General features: G+C 41.0%; 1 protein-coding gene across 1 annotated transcript in view; it reads left to right on the top strand.

The window, feature by feature from the left end:
- The window catches only part of LOC141994674 (protein unc-13 homolog A-like), a 70,760-nt gene extending 54,848 nt beyond the window's left edge, over positions 1 to 15,912 (top strand). The window contains exons 7-8 of the mRNA XM_074964905.1: positions 15,573 to 15,636; positions 15,886 to 15,912. Of these exons, the coding sequence (XP_074821006.1) occupies positions 15,573 to 15,636; positions 15,886 to 15,912 (91 nt within the window). The remainder of the gene's footprint in view (positions 1 to 15,572; positions 15,637 to 15,885) is intronic.
- Positions 15,913 to 20,320: the final 4,408 nt, after the last annotated feature.

Here is a 20,320-nt window from a genome sequence, read left to right as displayed (position 1 = left end):
ATAAATCCAGTGTAGATTTCAGTGGTAACTTCAAACTTCTGTGTAATGTGTTTTGCTCTTTTTGCCAACCATTTGAACTCTATAAAAGAACATTCTTTTAGCACTCTGGTTTGATAGTGAGAGAAATACAATATTTCAGTCATAATGCAGATTTGTGCCCTAGAGGTCGTACACTTTGTCACAACATGTAAAGCTAATATAACTTCAGCTATTTCACAATAGAGCCAACAAGAGAGTTTAAATGATAACTTGCATTATATCCCTCTGCCTAATTTTTGCCATGAAAAATATTTACCTAAAGCATGAAAAATAAATTTCAAAGGTCTGGATCTGTTGGGGGGAGAAAATTTGAAAATATTTTAAGTTTCCCCACCCCTCCTCCAACTCACCCCTTTTGATGAGCCATTTCTCAATAAAACAATCCTGGACTCTCCTTCTCACCCATCAGTATAATTTCTTTTTCAAACTGATTATGATCCTAAAAAGAACTGCTCTGGTGCAGTTTCCCACCCTTTACCACTGATGGTAGCTGACCAGTTGATTGTCGAGCCTCTACTTAATCCAGCTGTCTCCTGGCCCACTTCCTGGTCCACTCAGGTGTCCCAGATTTGTAGTACTTCACTAACTAAAGCTGTACTGCACCGGGGAGAAATCCTGACTCCACTGAAGCCAATGGCAAAACTCCCCATTGACTTCAGTGGGGCCAGTATTTGACCCCAAAATTCAATCCAGTGCTTTTTTAAAGCACGATGGGCCAAATTCAAGTTTGGTGTAAATGGGGGAAGTACCACTGACTTCTACCTGATCTTGATTTGTCCCTAAGAATACAAGATGCCTGAGTTCACTTTTTTTAAAAACAATATTTTCAATACATTGAATCCATTTCAACCAACCCATTTAAAGATAGATAATAGCAAAAAGAAAATGTTCCAGTTGCAATAGGTCTGCAGAAGAAGCCAGATTCCAACAGAAAACCATCAGCTTTTATGCATTTATCTACAAATTGAAAGATCCAACAGATTTCTACAGTCTATATTGAACATCATAATAGATGAAAGTGTCCCAAAGGTGCTTTGTCTAATATTTTTTTCAGCCCTTTAATGAGCTTGTGAACATAAGGGGCACGTTGTATGGTTAACAAGTCATGGTTACATAGTTAACCCGTGTGAGCAAACCAGACAAGGGACCAAATCCTGAAATTTTTATTCAGTTCCTGTTCGGACAAAACTGCCATTGAAAGTAAATGAAGATGGAGTAGAAACTAAGTAATAACTTTAGGATTTGGCCCATAATTTGAAAGTTCTATTTGAATGAACATTCAAAAATTTGGATGCTTATTCAACTCTTATGTCCATAAATTGGATGGAACCTGTCACAGAACGGGGTGGGGGGGGGGATGTCTCATGAGATTTACTTTTTGTTTCTAGTTGAGTTGGAAATAATTTCAACACCTCTAGGAAGAAACTACATAGAGGCATGGACTGTAAAAGCGTTGTTGACATTGAGCTTTATCTGAAAGTCTCCCACTGTTGTATCACTGGTCCAGCTCCACCAGTGCTAGCAACAGTGGGAGTTGTCATGGAGACTAACTGCAGGTGTTCTTACCATTGTTATTTAGACCCATTCTGCAAAACAGTGGTAAAAATTCCAGTAGCTGTTCTACACAAGTGCTCCCGTCACTTACACCATCAGCTCATACTTATCCTCCATCACTGTCACTCATGCTCATGCACTAGTGATGGATGATATTCAGAAAAAGCTGAATGTAGATACCGTGTCAGTGAAAAATAAAGGCAACTGTAAGCAGAAGCTATATGAACTTTATCAAATCCCCGTTCATCATTTTATTCATCTGAACCAGTTCGTTCATCCCTAGGATTAAAATATGCATGTTTCAGAACCCCGTTTATCCATCCTATTTTATTAATGTTTATGAAAAGGTCTTGATTTCTGAAAAATGCAACAGCAATATTTTCCTCGTTGATATGCTCTGCTGCTCAAACTCAGTTTATAGTTTAATAGGAAACCTGACCATGAACTGAACCAAAAGGTTTATTTTTCCTATAATAAGGAAGGAAACAAAATCACTGAGAAATATTATAGGAACAGAGGAATTGCCAGACTGGATCAGACTCCAAGCTCCCATCAGGTCCAGTATCATAGTCTCCAACAGTGGCCAGTAGCAAAAGCTTCAGAGGAACTTGTGTTTAAAAAAAAAAAAAAAAAAATCTGCAGTAGGTAAATATGGGATAATCAGATCCCCGCGTAGATCTCCTCCTCATGTCTAATAGTTAGAGATTGCCTTAAGCCCTGAAGCACAAGGTTTTAATATCCTATCAAAATATTTTGTTATAAATAATTATAATAATTCTAGATGGAAAAAAAAAACAACCTACCCGGTATCTTTTGTATAAAAGAATGTATAGTAATAGAAAGAGTGAGTTTCTGCTTTGTGAGGAAAAACAGTAGAATTGGGATAAGTGTGCTGTATTTGCATGATTTATTTCCATTTATATTCAAAACGGATGAGATTAACTATTCACTGTTAATGCCAGAAATCAATGCAGATGTTCAGGGCTGTGTATAGCAAACAGATAAGCATTTGAAGGACACCACTGTTTGTCTGCATACAGCCATGCTTTGGTTGCTATATAATTAACAGCTTTGCAACAAAGTCCTTAATGACATTTAATTTTGCACAAATGCTTTGAAAATGCAAATCACTGCTGAAATATTGGACTAATTTTAATGTATTTAGCCAACTTAATTAAGAAGGAAAACAAATTTGTTAATTAAAAATGTCATAAAGCTCCATGCTCCATATTTTTCCTGTCTTATTATCAAAGCCTTTAGCTTTCAATATGCCAGATTGTGAAAGGCCCTTATATGTGTTCACAGGAGTGTGGGGGTTTGGTAAAAATATCCTCCTGTCTCCCTCGCAGATACTGCAGAAGAGCCAGTCAGAGTTTCAGTCCCTGGGCTTAGGGAATTTAAAAGATTGCCCTTCTTGGATGCTCCAGGTGATATACAGCACTCCAAAGAGAGGGTTCCTCCTCTGCACCAGCCCACCAACCAGGCCAGCCACACTGGTAGGGAGCAAACCTCAATATCCTAAAAGATGGAGCAGCCTGCGTAGCCCTCTTACACCCCAGGGAATTCAGGGTGGGATTGTGAAGTACCATAGGATAATTCCAATCCCTTCAACATGGGGCTTTGCCTTAAGTGGGCAATCTAGCCCTCTGTGTTCAGTTCAAACAGCTAGTTAATTTAACACCTTCACTTCCAGGGGTCTTTCTAAAAAGCAAACAAACAAGGTGAGTAGATGTATTTCCCTGAGGTATGTTCTCTGTGGTTATTAAGTTCAGTCTGATGATATAAGCAGAACAACATTCCATCCAATCCTTCCTCAGGCAGAAGTCTCAGTCACATAACTCACTGACCTAAGTTAAATGAGGGTTTTACCCACAGGCTAAACTGTGATTTTAGGCACAGCCCAGAGCAAGAAATGATGCATATGTCACAGTCACAGTTCTCTCCTTGCTTTCTTCTTGGGCCGGGGAGATAGTACTTTGCTGATGGTCTATATCAACAGCAAAAAAGGACACCTGTCAAATTGGCTAAACTGCGCTGACCAGTGCATTACAGAAAGGGGGAAAGATGCACAGAGACAAAGCTCTGCCCATTCCTACTCCCCATCCACTTGCGCCTAGCTGCAGGGAGCAGCAGGTGCTTATTCCTGCATGCCTGGAACCACTGCACAGAGATGTAAAGAGAGTCCCCTGCACAGGTGCTTAGTCCAACTCAATCAATGTAGGAGTCCAGGGTCAGGCCCAAAATGTGTGTGTGTGTGTGTTTTAAAAAAAAAAAAAAAGCCCTTAATTGAGTTAATAAATCCAATCTACCTAGGCCAGTAGCAATCCATGAAATTTGTTGTTCTACGCAATAGCATTGACATGAATTTTTAGAATCCTCATCTATAGATCTCCATAAGAATGAGAGGAACTGTATTACATTTTCATTGTCAACCTCTGCACAGGCAACAACAACATTGAACTAAATTTGCATTTCATAGGTGGAACCCACACATTTTTCACAGATATGATAAAATATCTGAATAAAACATCAGAATAATATTTCTCTGGCTTGTGTGTCTATACCATTTTTGAACGTAGGGGAAATGAGCAGCTACTGGAATTTTTACCACTGTTTTGCAGAACAGATCTAAATAACAATGGTAAGAACACCTGAAGTTGGTCTCCATGACAACTCCCACTGTTGCTAGCACTGGTGGAGCGGGACCAGTGGTACAACAGTGGGAGACTTTCAGATAAAGCTCAATGTCAGCAACGCTTTTACAGTCCATGCCTCTCAGGAATGCATAAACTCAACTTCTTACCTCAAAGGTTTGTAACACACGGAGTTCTACTCTGTCGGCAACAGCGTAACTGGGCGAATGCAAGAAAACACTCATTTTGCACAATATTTCAGCTCATAACTTTGGAACATTAGTTTCAATGGGAAAAGTGCCAAAATTCTCAGAGGGCTCTGATTATAATGCTGTTAAATGGAACTCACCTCTGTATGGGTTCCAAACTACACTAAGACACATCTGCTTATCCAGTATGATTTTATTTAGCTCATGCTTTGTGACATTCCCACCTTGGCATGTCCCAAGTATAGGGTAAACAACACAATAGCCTGATCGTTCATCCAGTTCCTAAATTCACACAAAATGAGGATTTCAGGGATGTATAATGATAACTGTCATCAAATGTTTGGTATGAATCCAACTTGATCCTAAACATTTCTGAACATACAAGCTCTCATTGGAAATAGGAGACTTCCCTCAAGATTTGCCATGTTATGATGAAGGTTGAGTGAAACCTCACTGAAGCTGGTCTGTGCGACAGCTAGCCTTCATTCCAGATAAATATATAAAGCAGGTAAGCTCCTTTTTGGAGTAAGATGGCTGAAACAATGGGAGCAACCACCCAAAACACAGGCCCACCACCAGCAAGGCCAATCAGAAACTGAGCTGGTGTGTTGATGGGTTTTGCTGGATATTGTTTGGAGGTTTCTGTGAGCAGAGGCAGCCGAAGGACAGACAGCAACATGCAGCAGGAAAGCCGAGAAGAAAGAAACGGGAGTACTGGGAATGTGGCCCTGAGAGAAAATATGGAGAGAGAGAATAAACTTTTTGGGCAAAGCACTGATAGTAAAGAGGCCTGGAACTGTGAACAAAGAAACTGCTTCCTGTTTGATTCTCACTATGTTCAGGAAAACAGGGCTTTGTCTATTTTTTTTTTTTTTTTTTGCAAATAAACTGGTATTTCTTTGATACAATCCTCCATCACCAATTTCTCCTCCTAATGGAAACAACCCACAAGACTGTGAATGTTAAACTGGTTTAAAATGGTAAACTGCTCAGGCTAAAAGGGGTAACAGCTATGTGTAAATATGAACTTGTTTAAATAGACAAAGACCACGTGTTTCATTGGTTAGGCCGTAGACACACAGGCCAGATAAAAATCTCTTGGTAGCAGTGTGGCTGCTGCATATTCACATCCTCCTCTTACAGATAATGTTATTTCAGATCTAAGTAACAAACCCTCTCCCAAAGATTTCCTGCACTCAAACTTGCATAAATACTTTGCTGAACCTTTCCGATGAACTACACTATTTACTAGTCATGGTTCTCCCTTTGATTGATTAAATTACTTATTCATGTAAGGTGCAGATTTTTCTTTTCATGACAGCTGTATCCCTCCATACCTGCATTTCATGTAGCAGAGATTCAACTTTTTCAGAGGCTGCTTTCCTTGCTTTTAGGGAACACAGCTGTGAATTGTCACATTTTATTTTTTTTTAACTTCAAGCAGGTTTGCAAAAGTAAATGTCATTTGATAGCCCGCAAATGACAACCACCTGCCACTTGCTGTTTGCTTTGTTGATATACAGAGAAACCCATTAGACTTGCTAACTTGACTAGCTGGTGTAGACTCTTTATATACAGTATATGTATTTCTACTATCACATGACTCCAGCATGTGCTGCATGTTATCCATTCATTGCATGACTATCCAATATTAACTATTGATCATATCCGTACATGAGCCATATTTACATAATTTCTCACTGATTTTACAGCAAACATACACATTCAACAATCTCTAAGGCCCCCTATCCTGCAACCCTTGCAGATTTCATTGAAGAATTCGGGACAAAGACGGTCAGAAACAACTTCCCATTGACTATTTACAAAAAAAACCTTAGTAACTACATAGCACACATCTTGTACAATGCATACCCAAGGAAGGAGTTGCAGGGATAAATATACTATTATGTAATTCCACACTGCATCCAAAGTGTTTAGAATAATTGTAAAGAAACCTACAATATTTTTGAGCTCATAAGTTGCTTTCCAGTGTATAAAATCGTGTTAGGGATAACATTTGCAAAAGTGTCAGCAGTTTGTGTTTAGCAAAAAGATAAACATCTGTCATTAACCAACACAGCACCTGAATAGAATACTTTGCCTTTGATATTATTTTTCTATCTCTGTATTCAATTTTCAGCATAATATTTCAATAGTAAAGCATCTGAACACAGCAATGGTTACAATAATATGTTGCATTTCTTTACAGGCAGTCATCAGAGAATTCAAATTGCTTTGCAAACATTAATAAATTTGGACTTGCTGCACTCCTGTGAAATGGCCAAGTGTCATTATCTGCATCTTACAGATGGATAAACTGCAGAGCAGAGAGGTTAAGGCCCAGATCCACAAAAGGGCTTAGACGCCTACATCTGGGGATTTGAAAAGAGTCACTGGAGCAGGAGGACTGGACCCTAGAACTGCCACCTCCCAGAGTCATTCTCATGCTATTTCTTTGATCAGTGACTCTTTTTAATTGTTTATCTAAAGTGGAACAGCTTCAGCAGGAGAGACCCCGGAAGTTCCACATCAGAATATCCCATAGGCCAGTGATCAGGGAATTCCTGTAAAGTGGAGAAAGTAGAAGTGAAACTTGGGTTTCATTCATCCTGTGTGAGTATTCTAAGCATTGGGCTTAAAATTACAAAGTAGACACTAATGGCAGCAACACCACCTCTTCCTCCTCCGGCAGCAGTGTTTGTGGCAAGAACAGCTTAGATGCCTAAGCAGCTTGTCTCTAGAGGGATTCCTGGCTATAGCTTGCAAGCAGAGATAGGTGCCTGCTTGGAGTTAGGTACCTAAATAACTTATCACACACTCTTCTTGTCAGCATCTCCTATTGGCTAACTTAGACACCTCCTTACCTAGCTTGCTCACTTTTATGGATCCCATTCTTAGGCACTTATCTGTCCCCATGCATCCTATAGGGAGCCTAGGTGCCTAATTCAGGCTTTGTGGGTCTCAGCTGTTCCAGTACTGTAGCTGTAACCCTACAGCCTCTAAATGTCACCATCTCACACATTCAGTGAAGTTTATATTTCCGATTTCTTCTATAATATGTTTTTAGTATGTCACTTTAATCGTTTGGATTTGGTTAGGACCTTGTTTTCAACCCGTGATTTCCACTGGGATGAGGTGCATCTTGTCTAGTAGCTGAGTGGGAAGAATCTATGACTTGGAAATCATTCATTCTCATTTACTTAAAGAAACAGTTTTCTTTTTGTCTATAGCCACAAATGCTGAATCATTTTGTAGTAGTTTTGCTTGTCCATTACAGCACGATAGAGTTTGATCAAATATATATCTGTTTCGACATACTTTACTTAGCTGAAATACTCATTTGAAACCTGTTTATAGCTGAATTTTGCCCCGTTCACACAGGCTGGACCAAATGTGTTATAACCCTATTGGGCCACAACCACAGTTGAACTCAATTGTTTTCTGTTTAGGCCAGGTGTAAAAATGGAACCACCATAAATACAGATCTCACTGCTTATCAGCTTGAGACCCAGATCTGCTTTGAAAGCTGGATTTTTCAGTTGGTAGCGTGTCCATAAAGATATGCTGTGTATTTGATTTCTTCAAATTGTCTGTCTCTTTTCATTACCATTACTGTTGATTTTTGGTTTGCTTCACAGAGAAGCACTGCATTTTTAGGCTAGGTGCTAAAATTTTTTTTTAAAAATCAAAGAAATATTCATGTTTGGTGCTAACATCTTAATCCCCTTAACCTAAGTGATGCTAGAATCAGATGGAAATTTTGGGTTGTATTATATTGTCTTTAGATAACTGCAAGCCTTGTTGCCTTTCTGGATGGTGTTTGTCACTTAATTGGATTTTGGGTCCAGACTGATTTAAATGTATGGGCAAAATGATTTATTTTCTCCTTCTATTGGCAGTTCATGTTTTTTGATTTCACCTTCAGATTCTTTACAATATCCCCTTGTGTCCTCATGTCATCCTATACACTTTGTCATTCCAAATCCTTCCTTCTGAGTGCTCCCTTCAAAGCTCATCTGGAACTATCAAGGCTCTTCTCAACTCTGCTCACATTTCATCCTATACTGCCTCTGGCCATATCTTCCCTCCTTAAATGGTTGGGCTGAGTCCTCAGTTGTGCTGAGTTTTACACCTGACACAACCGAGGAGAAGTGACAGATGGTTCTCAACCACCTTTTCTGTTCCACCCATGCTGGGCTGCTGGAGTCCAAAGCTGTCTTGCTTTATAACTTGGAGTAGGTGTCTATGCCAGCTGTACGCCACTTAAGGATTTTCCTCTGTCAAAGGGAATCTGGTGTTGCGCCATTAGAACTCTTTGAGGAACTGCAAAATAGATGGATCAAGGCTCCTTCCCCCATTCTCAGCCTTTTCCCACATTTTTGCATATCATCCCTTATGGTTGTAACAGCCTCCCAGTGGTCTCCTTCGAATCTCTCCTTAAAACTGACTTCTGCTATGAAGCATTTCTAGGCTGATCTACACACAGTCATGACATCTGTGCCTTGTTGACTTGTGTACCATATTAGTCTGACTCAGACTGCAAGCTCCTCAGGCCTGGAGCTGGTCTTTTGCAGTGTTTTGTAAAGTGCTGTGCTTACTCTGAGCGCTGTACACAGAGTAATAACCACCAGACTTTAAAGAGATTCCAACACTAGATCTATTTTCTAACCTGCATTAAAAACAACAGTCATTTGATTGCACATGATTTCTGCCACTTTGGCTCATGCAGACATAGGCCATGCAGTCTAATGCTCTCACATGTTGCCGCCTGCAGATGTTTCCTTGTTGATATAGTTTTTGTTTTTTAATTGTCTCCCTTGTTCTTCAGGATACAGTGGGAACCATTTAAAGAGTGAACATTTTCCATGCTGCAGTAGCTCATTACTATCTGCTATTCTAAGTATTATCTGGAAACTCTATGAAGTGCTGACAAACCAGACTACCTTTCTGTAAACGTCTAAAGATATTAGGACTTAATAATCATAATTAAAAAGCCAAACAAAAATCACTCTGATGTTCAACCTCATGACCTCGTGTTGCTTCCCATTCCTCCTCGTACTTGCTTTTGTAGATTATAAAGTCCTTATACCAACCCCTGCCATTTTACAGGGATATAGAACTTTTTGTAACATGGACCTATGTCAGGTGAATGGGGCCAGGAAATAAAGTCTGTTACCAACTCTGCTGCGTGTCACTCCTTCAATATAGGTTCAGGAATTGTGCACATCTTCCTACTGTCTGTAAAGCATGTAGTAGTCTGTTGGTGCAATAGAAATAGCAAAGCAATAACATGTAAGCAGAGGCAGAAATCTTTACTGTACATAGAGTACTCGGGGTGGTAAATGTTGAGCTTTTAATTGAATCCTCTGTAAGTGTCATAGGAACATAGGAATTGCCATTCTGGATCAGACCAGCAGACTTCCTACTCCAGTATCCTAACCAAATCAGTGGCCAAACCTAGATGCTTCAGAAGATGGTGTAAGAACCCTGCAGTAGGCAGCTGTGGAATAGTCTGCTGTCCACCTGGGTCTCATCCTGACTTGTAACAATTAGCAATTGGCTTAAGCACAAGGTTTAATATCACTTCCAGAATGTTTATTGTCATTAATTATGATAAATCTGGATATTCTTGGTTATCCATAAAAATATCCAATCCTTTTTTCATTCTTGTTAAGTGCTTGGCCTCAACAAGTTCCTGTGGCAATGAGTTCCACAGCTTTTTTACATGTTATGCCCAAAGTATTTCCTTTTATCAGTTTTAAATATCCTATTTTTAACTTAATTGAATGTTCTCTTCCTATTGTATTATGAGATAGGGAGAACAGATCGACCTTCTCTAGACCATTCTTTGTTACATATTTCTATCATCTTATTTATCTCCATTCTATGGGCATTTCTACATAAACAATGTGCATGCCACTCTGGCATGTACATCTACAGTGTTCCAGCATGCCATGCACTAACTGTCCATGTGGATCCTGCTGCTGCGCACTAAAAGTTCCCTAATACATACTGCTGTACAGGGCTGTAGATTTACATCCAAGCTTGCTGTGCAGGATGTATTAGTGTAAACATGTCCTCTAAGGAAAGAACTCCAATCTTTTCAGTCTCTCTTCATCTGAGAGCTTTCCCATGCCTTTGATCTTTCTCCTTGGTGTTCTCTGAGCACCTTCCACTTCTGCAATATCCTGCACTCCTGGTGAGCCCACACCATTGATTGAGAAAAAGGCGTTCTGATAGTTTTAGTGTTCTTCTCCATCCAAAGCCCGTTGCCAACTGTGTCCACATATCTATTCAGGGGACACCATTATAGGGCCTAATCACATCAGCCACACTATCAAAGGCTCGTTCACCTGCACATCTACCAGTGTGATATATGCCATCATGTGCCAGCAATGCCCCTCTGCCATGTACATTGGTCAAACTGTACAGTCTCTATGTAAAAGAATAAATGGACACAAATCAGACATCAAGAATTATTATATTCAAAAACCAGTCGGAGAACACTTCAATCTCTTTGGTCACTCGATTACGGACCTCAAAGTTGCAATTCTTCAACACAAAAAACTTCAAAAACAGACTCCAACGAGAGACTGCTGAATTGGAATTAATTTGCAAACTGGATACAATTAACTTAGGTTTGAATAGAGACTGGGAGTGGATGCGTCATTACACAAACTAAAACTATTTCCCCATGTTTATTCCCCTCCTCCACCCCCCACTGTTCCTCAGACCTTCTTGTCAACTGCTAAAAATGGCCCACCTTGATTATCACTACAAAAGGTCCCTCCCCCACCCCCGCTCTCCTGCTGGTAATAGCTCACCTTAAGTGATCACTCTCATTACAGTGTGTATGGTAACACCCATTGTTTCATGTTCTCTATGTATATAAATCTCCCCACTGTATTTTCCACTGAATGCATCCGATGAAGTGAGCTGTAGCTCATGAAAGCTTATGCTCAAATAAATTTGTTAGTCTCTAAGGTGCCACAAGTACTACTCCCTTTTCTTTTAGAGAATACAGACTAACACAGCTGCTACTCTGAAACCATTCTAACATCTGACACTCTACCCTTTTTTGACCACAGCTGTGCATTGTACAGAGGTTTTAATTGAACTGCAGTGATAGCCAAGCCAGGTAACTTTCTTGGGTTGATAGCGTTAATTTAGAACCCTACAGGTATAAGAGTAGTTTAATTTTTTCCCTTTTAAAGAGCATAACTTTACAACTTATTCTTCTATTTGGATGTATTAGAGCTATCTCAGAACTGCAGTTGCCCATGGATTAATACTTTGCCTGCCTTTTTTCCTGTCATTGCTGTGACAGTTTGGATTTGGTATCATTTTACACCCACTTTGCACATGTGTGAACTGTACTACGCAAGATGCAAGGCAGTGGGGTTTCAATTTCCAGATTCTGAATACCTGGAAGCTCCGAGTCACTTCAACAGAAGCTGCTGAGTACATAGCATCTCTGAGAACAGGGCTCCTATCTGACTATTTCTTATAGTAAGTTATATGTGTTTTGCTCCTCATATTTCCTATTATTGTTACCATTAAATTGCCAAAGAAGATCATACTTCGAATAACTATTGTCTCTCCAGGTAGACATAACAGGACCCTTTTCTCTGAAATTACTTTTTTCTCCCTTTTTCTTCTAGCACATAAATTGTGTCATAACATTGTGTTAATTTTTTTTGTAAAATGTTGAAGTGTTTAACTTTGGTAGTTGGACATTAGATTGTAATGGACTAACACTAGGCTGTAGGCTACCCATAAGACTCTTGTTAGCATTTTCATACTTCCCCTGTTTTTCAGTGGTTTGCAATTTGGCTGTAGAAATCTGCTCTGAGCTGAAAATTTGGTATCTTGATCTTGCAGATACTTATGCCTGGACTTAACTTTAAGCATGTTGAACTCACAGTTACAAAGTGGGGCACATATGTAAGTCTTTGCAGGACTGGAGACCAAGACCTTAACAATAGGAACAAAAAGGCTTGTCCATAAAGGACAAACTACAAATTTGAGGTTTTAGAAGCTTTTTTGTGCTCTTATAGCCTTGAAGTGATTTTGATTTTTAAACAAAGTCTGAGGAGGAACTTGTACTGATACTTAAAATAAAAAGATTATGCACACAAACAGAATAGCAATTGCTCTTATCTTAAGCAAAACTGTAAAGTTAACTATATAATGTTACTTTTTGTATTGGCTGTATTCCTTATGCTTATTACAGAAACTGAGTAATGCTGCAGAAGCTCAGATGATGCTTTGTCGTTGGCAAAGGCAATTGACAAAGGCTAGGAATTTTAATAGTCTACAGGAGTTAGGTGCCTTACTGCCATTGAAAGTCAAGGGGGTTAGGTAGTCAGCTCTCATTAGGAAGCGTTAAAACTTCACCCAAGATTATAAGTGCAGGCACTTCGTGTGTGTGTACATAATCACCTAACAGGCCTGATAGCACAGCTCTGATTACTGTAGGTTTTCCTAATGAAATCTGATTTTTCTGAGATTGGGTCAAGCTGTGGTTTTTCACTGTGATGTAATGAAAGGTTCTGGATGCCAAATTGGACCCTTAGTGGCAAGTACACAAAATAAGCCACTCATGACACCTAGGTCACTCTGTTGCCTTCAGGGAGATTGCACAGGGGTAACTTTTTGGTAATTAGTTAACAATGCTGCTGGTGATTCATAAGAAGGAATAGGGTGCAGCTTGTTCCCTTTTAGCTATGGTAGTTCTGCAATACATAAGACAGAACTTGCTTTTGTCACTAAGTATAACTCTACATATACAGTGGGAGCAGATCTGCTGACTCGATGCTCAAGGTCATATGGAAAGTCAGTAGCAGAACCAGTCATAGAACTCAAGTCTTCTCTCATTGTTCTGTTCATCAGACTTGTTAAGGTAGAATCATACTTTAATGTGTTCTTGTTGGTCTATCACAGGTGGAGGGCAGTGAAGCAGCCCTCTTCTTTTGCTAGTCTTTCCCAGTTGTCAGACCTCTCAGCCTTCATGATTTGGGGCTATCTTATGACCTAGAGCAGGGGCGGGCAAACTTTTTGGCCTGAGGGCCACATCAGGTTTCTGAAATTGTATGGAGGGCTGGTTAGGGGAGGCAGTGTCTCCCCAAACAGCCAGGCATGGCCCGGCCCCCGCCCCCTATCTGACGTCCCCTGCTTCTCACCCCCTGACAGCCCCCCTGGGACTCCTGCCCCATCCAACCCCCCTGTTTCCTGATGGCCCCTCGGGGACCCCTGCTCCATCCACCCCCCACTTTCTGTCCGCTGACTCCTCCCGCCACTAACTGCCCCCCGCTGCCCCATCCAACCCCCACCTCTCCTTCCTGACTGCCCCCCTGGGACCCCTGCTACATCCAACCACCCCTTCTCTCTTTCCCCTGACTGCCCCCCGCTGCCCCATCCAACCCCCCCCTCCTTCCTGACTGCCCCCCTGGGACCCATGCCCCCATTCAACCACCCTGTTCCCCGCCCACAGACTTCCCTGACCCCTATCCACACCCCCACCCCCTGACCACCACCCCTGCCCTCTATCTAACCCCCCCCCCAGCTCCCTGCCTCCTTACCATACTGCCTGGAGCTCCGGTGGCTGGCGGCGTGGCTGCACCGGGTCAGGCCGGGCTCTGCAGCTGCGCTGCCCCAGGAGCCCGCTGCTCTGCCGCCTCGAGCATTGTGCTGGCGGCGCAGTGAGCTGAGGCTGCAGGGAAGGGGGACAGCGGGGGAAGGGCCGGGGATGAGCCTCCCGGGCCAGGAGCTCAGGGACCAGGCTGGATGGTCCCGCGGGCCATGGTTTGCCCACCTCTGACCTAGAGGAATCTCTGTCTGCATTTCTGTGTATTGGAGTACCAGTGTTTAAGGCAATACTCTGTGGCTCCGGAAAAGAGAACTTCCACTGTGCCTTCTTTTCCCCCTCCCCCCGAGATCATTAAACAAGCTAATTTCAGAGCACCAGCAATTTTCTAGCCTGCTTGAGACATATCCTTTAAGGTGAAGGAAAAGATTGAAAAGGGGACTGGACAAATTGTAGGGCAAAAGTAAATGTGTGGTGGGAACCTTTGGTGGGAGTGGAGGTGAGTGGGGGAAGGAAAACAGAGTTCCTCCAGGCAGAAGGAGAGTTTGGGCTTGAGAAGAGAGGTTTGGTGGAAGGTGAGAGTGGGAGAGAGTTGTTTCCTTGAGGATTTGAGGGAGGACAAAGAGAAGGAACAGAGAGTTCAGAGAAGGTAAGTAAGTGGGAAAGGAAATGCAAAGTAACACCTGGTACTGTAAACAGTTTCAATTACCTTTAACAGAAACACAGAAATCAATTAAACATTTTGATAATAAAAGAAGATGCTGGGGGAGGAAAAGGAAAAATAAAATAAGCAACTAAACAGAAAATGTAGAAAATCTCATGAGAGAAAGTAACAGAATAGAGATGAAAGCCTGGAGTCAGGTAAAGTTTAACAGCATGCTGAAGCATGGCTTTGAGAGACATGATTAAGAAAAATACAGAGACACAGAGGGAAACTTAGGAAAAAAGGAGACATGGTAAAATTGTTTTTATTATTGATCATAATTGCCATTGATCTCCCTCTTGAAACAAGGTGCCATTTTACATGGGGAAAAAAGAATTGTCTTGTATACTGGGGGTCAGTGTTCTGTACCACTTGTGACCAGGCTCTTTCTCCATGTTTCATCATGCATTGCCTGGCTATGATACTGTGGGGGTTACATCAGTTGCGTCTCAGCTGATAAGGACGCAGCTAAAACAATTACATTCTTCACACTAAGGTAGTTTGATGATTCTGCCTGCATTTCTGGACCAGCTTTTTCATTCTCAAGCTATTACACCTGTTACCATGATTGCCAGAGAATTTTTTGTACAAAACTAATACTTCATAAAGTACAGTAACAGTCTGTGACAATTGAATGTATTGTATCCTATAGTAAAACTAAAAATACAAAACAGATGCCAGTTCTTGTTCATTCTGATCACAGAAGCCTCATGATTGTTGTTCCAATGTATGCTTTATCAGAGCTGGTTTTGGACCTGCCTAAATTACATTATATAGCTAATATTCTTTGATCATATTCTGATATTTATATATGTTCATTATCAATTGTTTTTTCCTCTTTTTCCTAGCAATAAAGATCAAGTTTACATAAGTAGTTTGGCAAAAGCAAGATGGACCAGAGCTATTCAGAAGGTAGGCACTTCTTATAATTACTAGCTATATAATGTGCTGCTGTAACTTAGTTTTCCTATGAAGGAAAATATGAGCTTCAGATCCACAGCTGTTGTAAATGAGTGCAGCTCCATTACACTAGCTGAAGATCTGGCCCTGGAGAAGTTTTGTTCAGATGCCTTTGATTCACAGGAACACTTCTCACTGTCTCTTGAGAAGCTATTTTCTTCAAGATAATCTAATGGCTTATTTTGTTGGATAATTTTTTAGGGTTCTGAAGATTATCTTTTGCCATAATGTTAATTGTAGAATAGGGCATTTTAGCTGCAATTCATATTGAGTCAGAAACATAAACTCTCTTCAGAAAGCGGTAGCAGAACAAATAAAGAGATTGCAAACAGTATGATGTATTTCATTTTAATGTTTAAAATAAATTGTTGCAGGAGATGTTCTATCCAGCAAATACTCAATAAAGCTGTATTGAAAATGTCATCAATTGAAAATGCATTTTGCTGCTGGTTATGGCAATTAGAATTTGCACAAACAATATCATTTATTAACAGAGTTCAGTTGCTTAAGTGCTTTGTCATTGCCCATTTCTGAATTGCGTTCTTGGTAATGTGACTTGGTTGCCTCGGATGATTGGGCCCCAGGACACAAAGCTCGTCATTTCTGGGGCAGCAGTTCATATCTGCCACAAGTTACTCAGTAGCGCTATCTGTTGTTGTTATCTGATAGTTGAAAAGGGTGGTCCAGCTGGAGAAAGGTGATGGTATTAATTCAGTTCCTGGAATTCAGGTCCACATCAGGTTCTTCACCTATCACGATTAGCACCTCTTGGTACACTCAGCAGTGCTACTGAATGTGATATGCATAGAACTGAAAGTTAACTACCTGCTCATCTGTAGAGATGGTTCCTTCAGGAAAGCACTGAGTTACGGTTGTGCTCAAAAATCGTGAGTCGGGCCTCAAATTATGAGACTGGTTTAAAATCATAACTCTTTAAAAAAGAATAATAGACTTGCGGGGGAGGGGGTTGGCTGTTGAGTCTTTACAGTAGACTCAGGTAGTGATGTAGTGTGGAGAAATGCTCAATCATGAGGTCTAGAAACATACTCCCTTTTTTTTTTTCCTTCCTGAAAGCTGAGATTCTCTTGTAATCACTTGACTCCAGGAGTCAGCAGCCCTTTTTGTATTGTAGATGGCCATAGCTGGTTAAAACTTTGAGGCTCTCATGCCTAAATGAGAGATTGTTTAGTCTATTATGTGGTTTTTCACTGCTTTTGTTGGCAACACAACCACCATTGATCTCTATTCTCCAAGAATAGGGTTTGAGCTGTGTTGCTCCAAACAACCATTTAGCCAGTTTTAGGTGGCTATCTGCTGAGCTCATGTTTGAGAGTCAGAATGTGCATCTGCTGCTCCCTTACTCCACAAGAAGCCTTGCTGATGTCAATGGGACTGCCAAAGTGAGTAAGGTTATCACGGGGTCTGGCCCTCAGTACATATTTTACCTTGTTTGGAGAGTTTGCTTAAAGGATAAATTCCGTTGCCAGGGCCTAGCTCAATTATCTTGTCTCGGGGTGAGAGACTGCCTGACAGGAATCTGCCCTTGAGGCCAAGGAAGAGTAGAGGAGCTGTGGGAGTAGCATCTGTATGCCTACCACCTTTGGGGTGATGATATGGATAGCCCCTGTGGAGCTGGGTTTTATATCATGCAAGGGTTGTCTGCTTTCCTTTATCTTGTCTTCCTTTCTGCCTCCAACCTTTTATGCAGGGGAACACACCAGTGCCAGTTGCACAACCACAAAGATAGGGGCAGGATCTGCTGCTATGTGCCTTCCACTGTCTGATCACTTATACCTGGGGTGGCCAACCTGAGCCTGAGAAGGAGCCAGAATTTACCAATGTACATTGCCAAAGAGCCACAGTAATATGTCAGCAGCCCCACATCAGCTCCTCCACTGCACTGTCTTCTGCTGAGCACCCAGGAGATGACAATGGCTAGCAGTCATACTGTATCATCTGCTGCCAGCAAGATGTATAAAGATCTCCCCTCCCTCCCTGCACCTCCCAATCAGCCGTTTCGTGGTGTGCAGGAGGCTCTGGGGGGAGGAGGGGAGAAGCGAGGGTACTGCAGGCTCGGGAGCGGGCCGGAAGGGGTGGAGTGGGGGCAGAGCCAAGGGTTGAGCAGTGAGCACCCTACGGCACATTGGAAAGTTGGCGCCTGTAGCTCCAGCCCCGGAGTCGGTGCCTGTACAAGGAGCCGCATATTAACTTCTGAGGAGCCGTATGTGGCTCTGGAGCCACAGGTTGGCCACCCCTGATTTATACAATATTCAGCAACCAAGAAATAGCCTCAGCCTGCATATAAAGCTGGGTACCTGTTGGATTCATTGCTTACTGTGAAAGAAGAAGCATCAGACAGTCAGCATCTATTGATTATCTAGTGATGACCCCAGGTCCCGTTGCTACTCCGAAAAAGAAATTATCTGCTGTTTGGTGCTACCTCACACACAGTAAGTAAGAGCAGACTTTGTCCCACAGCACTGCAGGAAGCAATGCGCTATATTTATAAGAGGAGGAAGAAACTTTGTAATTGTGAACTGCTGGTTTGCCGCCTTGTGAAATACTCTTCTAAATTAAAAAAACTTTATGAATAATCCCAACTGTACATACAAAAATGATGGGGTATAAATTAGCTGTCACCACTCAAGAAAGAGATGTTGGAGTCCCTGTGGGTAGTTCTCTGAAAACATGGACTCAATATGTAGCAGCAGTCAAAAAAATGAACTAAATGTTAGGAACCATTAGGAAAGGGATAAAGAATAAGACAGAAAATATTATATTGCCTCTATATACACCCACACCTTGAATACTGCATGAAGTTCTGGTCACCCCATCTCAAAAAAGATACGTTCGAATTGGAAAAAATACATAGAAGGGCAGCAAAATGATTAGGGTATGGAACAGCTTCCATAGGAAGAGAGATTAAAAAGACTGGAACTGTTCATTTTGGAAAAGAGACAACTAAGGGGGGAAATAGGATGGAGATCTATAAAATCATGACTGGTGTGGAGAAGTTATTTACCCCTTCACATAACACACGAAACAGGGGTTACCCAATGGAATTAATAGGCAGCAGGTTTAAAACAAGCATAAGGCAGTACTACTTCATACAACACATAGTAAACCAGTGGAACTTGATGCCAGGGGGTGTTGTGAAGGCCAAAAGTATTACTGGGTTCAAACAAGATTTAAATAATTTCATAGAGGATAGGTCCATCAATAGCTATTAGCCAAGATGGTCAAAGACACAGCTGGGTGATCATAAACTTCAGATTGCCAGCAGCTGGGGCTGGATGATCGGATGGATCACTTAATAAATTGCCCTGTTCTGTTCACTCTCTTTTTAACATCTGGCACCAGCCACTGTCAGAAGACCAGATACTGGGCTGGATGGACCATTGGTCTGACCCAGTATGGCCGTTTTTATGTTCTTAAAAGCCACTGGGTTCTAAAAAAATGAGCTCATTACAGTGTTGGCTGCCAGATATATGATCATTCTCTCTTCTCGGGAGACGTAGGGAAAATGCTTGGCAGGGTGATGAAGTCAGAGCCTCAGCTTTCTGCCGTGTTGAAGACTTTAATTTCTGCCATTAAAGATCACTGATTCATGATACTTGACATTTAATCTATGGGTGTAAATCACTTTTGGGGCCTATTATTGCTTAATTGTGTGTAGACATTTGAGAGCAAGCTCTGGTAAAATCTCACCCAGAATCCTTATTTATGTTTTTTTTTTTCCTGAGTGCTCTTAGCCCAGAAGAAGAGAACAAAATGCCACTTGTATCGTGGTGTCGCTTCAGAATAGGGAAACAAGTGTGTGAATAGCAGATACTTGTGCCTTTTTCATGTCTGTTTTATACAACAGTCTGTGTATTTTTTGTAAGATTTATATTTGCTTGAAAAGGTATTTCTAAGCCATTGCAGAATCCAGAGCTGTGTTTTGACAAAGTTGTCAGTGTTGAAATCAGCTTTATAATTAAGACTGTTGTTCTAATACGTTTTGCTTTGCATTCTTATGTTCATGTGACACAATTTGTGTAGTTAACTTCAGAATTCATTTCTTTGTGACTTGCAAAGAGGATTTTCTGCATTTCTCTTAATCATGTTAAACTTGCTAAAAAATGTTAACACACAATGGAAAAAATGCAGACACTTTAAAAGGTTTGTTGGGATAGACGTTGATTTTTAAACTGTTTTGTGTCATCTTTTTAATATTCTTTTTTTTCCCTGTTAGGAGCTTTCTTCCTTTCATATTCAGGACAGCTTTTAATTAACTCAGGAATGTGTTTAAGGAAAGAGAAAATATAAAACACAGAGATGCATTAGATATTTAGGAGAGAGAATCTCCTATCGAATTTACTATAGAACAACACTGAAAACCTTTCTCTTTTTGTAATGTTCAACTGTGAAACTTTAGTCCATTGCAAACTGTGGCTGGGGAGTGTGTCCATTTATATCTTCTTCTGATCATTTTTTTGGCAGGCAGTCTTGAAGGTGCCAACGTGCTAAGGGTTAACATTATGAAATCTTCATGGTATAACTGAGTTTATATTTACAGTAAGAACGCTACTAATCCTTCAACATGGAACAAAAATGTAGTTTCAGACCATTATTAGTCATATTGTAGTCTACAGGC

Source organism: Natator depressus, chromosome 10 (assembly GCF_965152275.1).
Source record: "Natator depressus isolate rNatDep1 chromosome 10, rNatDep2.hap1, whole genome shotgun sequence".
Taxonomy (NCBI): Eukaryota; Metazoa; Chordata; order Testudines; family Cheloniidae; genus Natator; species Natator depressus.
This window is presented reverse-complemented; position numbering and strand designations above follow the sequence as displayed.